A 7,562-nucleotide genomic window follows, 5' to 3' on the forward strand; every position below is an offset into this window, starting at 1 on the left:
AATGTTGTGGTTTTTCGGTAAATTCACATGCACGGGAAGGTCCTTACATTCCCTCCGATTAATAGTTGTATAGTATATATATGTATATATAAGTTAAACAAAAACCAAATAAGTTATTGGCCAGATTTCTTTATGCTATTCTAGAAAAAATTCTTATTAATGTTAATTGATTATATAATCTCAAACAAAAATTATGCATTTGTTATTTCTTAAAATATTTTTCTATTTATGAATCTGCCTAAATTCTTTTACTTGTCCAATTATCGATAAGTGTATGTTTAAAACATGGTCAGTAAAATAATTAGCTCTCTATATTCAGAGCTTCATTTTATTACGGTTGGCTATATATGAACATAAAGCTTGTAGAAACTCAAATTTCTCAATTTTTATGGAATTTCTTAATACTTCAAACATAGATGCATAGACGAAAACTCATTTTCCCTTCTTACTTGAGACAAGAGAATAGCAGTATTAAGCATTAGTTAATAATTTTAAAAGTAAAGCAAGCAATATCTTATAAAAAAATAGTCAATGTAATGTAGATTGAGCCCAAAACATATTTATTCTTTTTATCGAACTCTTATTAGTTCATATTTTTAAATTAAATTTTAAGGGTTCAAAATGACACAAAGTTCAAATATATTCTATATTTAAATAAAAAATTTACTATTTTTAAAATAGTGAATACTCTTAGACTCTTAGGGCCAGTTTGGCCATGATTTTTTTTCACTTTTTCTCAGAAAATATTTTCACTTTATTTGGAAATCAACGTTTGGCGATAAAAATTCCAAATACAACTTATTTGGAAATCAACTTTTGGCCATGAAAATTTCAAATACAACTTGAAGTTATATTTGGAATTTGAAAAACATCAAAAAACTTGTTTTCACTTTTTTTACTTTCAATACATTCAAACAACCAAATATTCTTTGCAAATATTATAATCAAACACAACTCCAACTCCAAAATACCAAATAAAGTGAAAAATATTTGATTATCATGGCCAAACGCCTACTTAGTTTACTTTAATTGCAATTCAAGTAGCAAAAATAGAAAAATCAGTTTGGTGTCACGCTAATTTAAGAAAAGGAGAAACTGAATTGGCCTTGGATGCTACTTTTACAACTTACATACTTGTCTGGTCCAGGGGAAAAAAAAAAAAAAAAACTTGTCTGACAACCTTCATAAGGAAAGCAACAAAATGGATTTTAGAGATTAAATCAAACTTGCCTGGTTTTTAAGGGAATTCTGTTTTCTCATTGCATAAATGTACATCTATTAAGCTGGATTTTTTGTCAACGGACCAAAATGCCCTTGATCGTCCTACCTCTTCACTCTTCTATATAGTAGAATTTTTGTTACTCCATCCATTTCATAATAAGTGGTATTTTTAACTTATGTGTCAAGAAGTTGCTCATTTCTAGAAAATTAGAAGTGTTACCTCTAATTAAATGCCTTAAAAAATTAAAGCTGCTTAATGATTCTTGATCATATAAATAACGGTAATTTTGAAAAAATAGGATCAACTTCTTCTTGAAATGCTAAAGCATCACTTATTTTGAAACAAAATGAAAAATATAACACACCATTTATTTAGAAACGGAGGGAGTAATAAATATCTAAATTATTTCGTTTAATTTGCAACACTCCTTCGGATTACCTTTCTTGGCACCTAGTTATTATTCCGTCCTCTTTGGTTCATATAATTAATATAGTAATTGCTTACTTTACTATGTCTATAGTGTAGTTATTGAGGCTGAATATGAACGCACTAGTTGATTTTTCAGCTAAACTAGAAAAGATCATGTGCAATTGAAATCATGAGTTGTAATTAATTAACATGATAATAATACCTAGATAGACACCTCGACTTCAACTGTCAAGTAACCACCCCAACTTGAGAATGCACGGTTAGACACCTCAACTTGATTTAAGTTGGTCTCACAAACACGCGTGGAATGCCCTGTAGGATGTGTTTGTTTACTGGGCCAACTTCAACCAAGTTGAGGTGTCTAGATGTTCATTCTCAAAATTGAAGTGTTTACTTGCCGGTTGAGACAAAATTAAGGTGTCTATCTATGTATGTGTTATGGCTACCCTTTTTTTTTTTTGGCCAAGATATGATAATTACTACTTGATACTAGCTGAATATTACAGTTGTTGAGACTTTTTAAACATATATATGGCTGACTCAAAGTCTTCTAAGTCATTAGAAGGAAAGACAATTTGACATATTTAAATTACAACTTGCAATTTAGTTAGGTTCTATGAATCTTCACTAAAAATCAACATTGTCAAAGATGACCATCTATTATTGATTACTGTGATATAATTTGTACTACTATGAGAATGGCAATCTAGCTAAGTTCTAGGATACTTCACTAAATTAACAATTATTAGTATTTAGTAGTGATACTTGTACTAGTTGTCAAATTTATCTATCATTTTGAGTGCTAACTTTCTGCAAATCTCTTCATTCACAATTCTTGTATAGATATCTGAAGGTTCTTAGCTAGAGAGATGGCTGCTTATGCTGCTGTAACATCTCTGATGGGAACTATACATCTTATTTCACAATCCAACTTACACCTAAAAGAGGGTCATAAAGAACATTTGAAATTACTATACGAGAAGGTTGGCTCTCTACTAGAGTAACTTGACAATTCTGATGATGAACCAGTGAAGGATTTGCAAAAAAAGTTCAAAGATCTGGCACATGAAGCAGAAGACAAAATTGAATCACAAGTAAGACTGATCGTGGAGAAGGATGAACAGATCCCTGCAATGGCCCATTGGAGGCTTCTTAAGATCTTACGACGAGCTATACATGACATTGGTTTGGTCAAGGAAAAGCTCGTCAAGCAGAGGAAGAATAACAATTTGCATGCTGGAAATCGTTCACTTGGCATTTCTATTTCAGCGCGGTCGTATGTTTCAACCCTTGAGAACGACATGGTGGGGTACAACATTGAACAAGAGCACATGCAGGGTCAACTTACCGGACACTCATCCGAATTGGAAGTCATTTCTATTGCTGGGATGGGTGGCATAGGTAAGTCAACTTTTGCCAAAAGAATGTTTTTTGATCCCTCAATTCTAAGCTTCTTTGATGTTCGTGGACGGATTACTGTGTCTAAGGACTATAGTTTAAGAAAGATGCTTCTATGCCTCCTTCAAGATACTATTGGGGTGAAAGAATAGCTTGATAACTTAAGCGATATTGGAGAATTAGCGGATCACGTGCAAAAAAGTTTAAAGGGCAGCAGGTATTTGATTGTTGTGGATGACATATGGAGCACAGAAGCTTGGGATGAGATTAGAATGTGTTTTCCGGAAAATAGTAACAGAAGTCGGATATTGTTGACTACTCGAGACATGAAGGTTGCTCAATATGCTAGCTTCCCTAAGGATCCTTTTCCAATGCGTTTCCTGGAGCCAGAGGAAAGTTGGAATTTATTTTGCCAAAAGGCGTTTGGCAAAATAGATTGTCCAACTAAATTTGAGAATATTACAAAGGTAATTGTAGAAAATTGCAAAGGATTACCACTTATGATTTCTGTGGTTGCAGGGACACTATCTAGCAAAAGGACACTGAGTCACTGGACAACAGTAGCTCACAGTGTGAGCTCATTAGTAAACCTTGATGATTATCAGCGTTGCTCAGGGCTTCTCGCTTTGAGCTACAGTCAACTTCTGTCACATTTAAAAGCTTGCTTTTTGTATTTTGGAGTTTTCCCAAAAGCTAGTGAGATTTCTGTGAAAAAGTTGATTAGACTATGGGCTGCAGAAGGACTCTTAGAGCCAACGGGGCATGAGGGGTTAGAAAAAGTGTCTGTTAATCTTTTACATGATCTTATTGATAAAAGTCTAGTTGTTGTTAGTAAGCAAAGTTTGGAGGGAAAAATCTAGACATGTAGGATTCACGATCTTCTCCATGATTTGTGCTTGAAAGAAGCTGAAAGCGACAACCTTTTGTATGTTGTAGATCCCCCAATTTCTAGAACATCCATAAGGGTTTGTCCTCAAGGTCGTCGGTGGGTGTCAGTTCATTCAATACCATGCTATTTTTTTTCCGTAATTTCTTTTGATGATCATTCAAAGCGAAGTTGTTTTCCTTCTAGTCTATTTCATGATCTTACTTATAGCAAAACACGTTCTCTTCATTTTTTTTCCAGCGTAATGGAGAGACATCTTGAATTAGGACTAGACCATTTCAAACTTCTTAGAGTATTGGACTTGGACACATTGAGCTTCGGTTATTTCCCTAGTGAAATATGACAGTTAGTTTCTTTAAGGTATTTGGCTGTGATCGTTTCCAGGATTTCTACAGATCTACCAATTTCCAATCTTTGGAATTTACAAACTATCATTGTTCCTCAAGATGATCTAGAACGCAGTGGGACCATGTATTTACCAAATGGAATTTGGGAAATGTCTCAATTGAGGCACCTCCACTCTACAAGGATGTATTTGTATTCTCCTTCAGAGGTATCAGCTAATGAAGTTAAGTACCGGGTTCTGGAAAATTTGCAAAGTGTTTCAGGGTTGAGTCCTCGTTGTTGCACAAAAGAAATATTTGAAGGGATTAAAAAGGTGAAAAAACTGGGGATTTCTGGCACTGAACACGAATTTGATAGTGAGGTGAGATGCCTAAATAATCTAATATATTTACACGTACTTGAGGCACTAAGTATTGCATCATACAGCCGTCAACCAGATGATTTGTTTCTTAGGCTTCCATGCTCGGGTTCTTTCCCACCAAATCTCAAGAAGTTGACACTTTGTCGCACTTTTCTATCATAGGAGGACATGAAGATCATTAGCATGTTGCCCAAACTCGAGGTGCTCAAGTTGAAGAGGGATGCCTTTGCAAGTGGTACGGATGTAAGACCAGATGTCTGGGAAGTAACAGAGATGGGATTTCCTGAATTGAAATTCTTGCTCGTTGAGGAGTTGCGTCTTGATTATTGGAGAGCCACTGATGATTATTTCCCATCCCTTCAGTGCATAATTGTCAGAAATTGCCGGTTTTTAATAGAGATTCCTCAAGGATTTGCAGATAGTATGACACTGCAGCTAATTGAGTTATATCAATGTTCTCCGTCCCTTGTGAGTTCTGCTGAGCAGATCCAAAAAGAGCAATTAGAGAGTTTTGGAGACAACATGCTTAACGTTTATGCCTTTGACACAATTAGAGGTAAGTAAAATAATTTAGAATGAATCTTCAACATCCATTATAAGTTTGAGTTCTGATGAACTGTGTTAAATTGACTATGATGCGATATTTTGTGCAGAACTACGATATTGTTGAATACAATAAGATAAGGAAATTGAATAGTTCATAACATCTGTTACGTCTGATTGTCAAGTTAGGGCCTTTTGTTATGATATATAGGTTCAGTGAAAGAGTTTATAACAATCATTGCATGTTAGATATGTTTGATCTCTTTAAAGTATGTGTAGAATGTGTTATAGTGAGTTTCAAGTTCAGTAATCTCTCATCCTTTTCACATTAAACTTACTGGAGATTCACTTGTAATGGCCATTTTACAGAGTGAGATTCTGATGAAGATTTTTGGAGAAGCAAGAGAGGAAGAAACAGAAAAGGATTGAGCAAATGCGTTTGTATTTAAAAGAGATCGCCAAGGAATCTGAAAAGCTCATTCAGTTAAACCAAGTGTTGTCTCTCCTGTCTAATTTTTTTTCAGCAAATCCAACAAGAAAAAGGGATGACAACAGCACTTGTATAACTTGTTCTTGTTTTTTGCTCTGCATTTTTTCTTGTTCCCTTACTATGTATTTCCTTTTTGTACTGTTTTTGTTAGATAGTTTGTAATATATATGAAGTAGGATTGTCCCACAACAGAAGACAAAAAGAGTCTGAAAACTTTATATATTAAAAGTCTTGGTATTTTCAGATTTTATTTAAAATTTGAATTTAAATGAACACGTCTGTTCATGAAACAAGATGACTATTCAGAATAGATACTTTTATAACTCTATAAATAAAGCCTTCCTAGCTAAGAAAATATGTAGGTATAATCTGGCTTTGTTGGATCCTGAAGGGAATTTCTTGTATTTTCCCCAATATATATATACGGGCAAATATCTCTTTAAGGAAAGTCAATTCTTCTACACCTCAAAGCCGTTTCTTCTTTAATTATATTTTCCTATTTTTCTAACAGTTTTTTTATATGCGTTACTCGAGTCGAGGGTCTATCGGAAACAACCTCTCTACCCTCAAAATGTAGGGGTAAGGCTGCGTACACACCACCCTCCCCAGACCCCACTTGTGGGATTACATTGAGTATGATGTTGTTGTATTTTTTCATGTTCCTTTTTCTAATAAAAGGGGTCGATTTTATCATCAATACTTCTCCAGAAAACTAGAATATGACAGCCTGTATGGTATAAAACTCTGTAATTTATATTCAAATTTGGCATGCCTGAAGAGTTATTTGAAGATCATCACATTGTATACGGTAAAAACCGGATGTGAGCCAAACCGGTGAAGCGAGAAACCGGAGGGAGAAATGAACAAGAACATACATGAAGACTCTCATTCTGAACCGGAGGAGCGCTTGTCCGGAGCTAATCTGGGGGACCATTTGGTCCGGTTCCTTCATCGCCGAGTCGGTCAAGGTCATTACCCCGAGTATCCGGGTCGTTGGTCCGGTACGGCCGTTGCACACAGGCCACGCGTCAGTAGCGTCCTGCCATGGTCAACAACCAACCATGCGTGTGTCAGACCGTACGACCAACCTAATCCCACCAAATCCGTTCAGAGTTGTCCTTATTGTTATTATTTCAATGATTTGTACTCTGGGGGAGGGGGGGGGGGGGGGGCATGGAGGCAAGACTATAAGTAGAGCACGTTCCCCTCTTTGGAGGGGGTTGGCTTCTTCATTTTCTTCTAAAGAACTTGTAATAGCAGAACATATATACAATCTCTCTTTCTCTAAGATCTGATTCGGTCCATAGCGAACATTTGCATTCTTATTGTATTTCTTCGAATAAGTGTTGCGTGTCATTTAACAAGCATTAATACTCTCCATCAATTGCGTTGCTAAATACCGTCCATATACCTTATTCCCTACGGTATATATTGAGATTCAAACACATATCCTATACCCACTTACAAATTCAATTGATTATCCAAATTCGGGGTAAACAGTTTGGCGCCCACCGTGGGGCTAGGATAATAGTGATCTTTGGTCTTGATTTCTGTCATATTCATCAAAATAAAAAACATCTCCTGCCCGTCTCTGCGAAAACGGACTAAATGGCTGACATCGAACAATCTGGCCATGTCAACAACACCGAGATTGTGGCGGAAAATGAAGGCAGCGGGCTACAGGGATTGCCAAATCCCGCTGACCCGAACCTCGTCGATTCGAGGGAGGGACTCAACCGACAAAATAACGTGTACCAGGAGAATGCCGCCCTACCGGCCATTAATTCTCTAAATACTCACAATTCCGTTACGTTGTCTCGGACCCAAGGCCGGAGAGAACCGGACGCACCAAACGACAATGTTAACTTGCATTTAATTTTCGAAATGT

The 7,562-nt window shown here is 36.0% G+C and overlaps 1 protein-coding gene across 1 annotated transcript; it reads left to right on the forward strand.

Annotated features, from left to right (window-relative positions):
• The first annotated feature begins 1,943 nt into the window (after positions 1-1,943).
• Positions 1,944-6,024, forward strand: LOC132609360 (putative late blight resistance protein homolog R1A-3). The gene is made up of 3 exons (XM_060323315.1): positions 1,944-4,641; positions 4,804-5,197; positions 5,554-6,024. The coding sequence occupies exons 1-3, from the start codon at positions 4,405-4,407 to the stop codon at positions 5,556-5,558; spliced, it is 636 nt and encodes a 211-aa protein (XP_060179298.1). The 5' UTR covers positions 1,944-4,404; the 3' UTR covers positions 5,559-6,024.
• Positions 6,025-7,562: the final 1,538 nt, after the last annotated feature.

Source organism: Lycium barbarum, chromosome 9, assembly GCF_019175385.1.
Source record: "Lycium barbarum isolate Lr01 chromosome 9, ASM1917538v2, whole genome shotgun sequence".
Classification (NCBI taxonomy): domain Eukaryota; kingdom Viridiplantae; phylum Streptophyta; class Magnoliopsida; order Solanales; family Solanaceae; genus Lycium; species Lycium barbarum.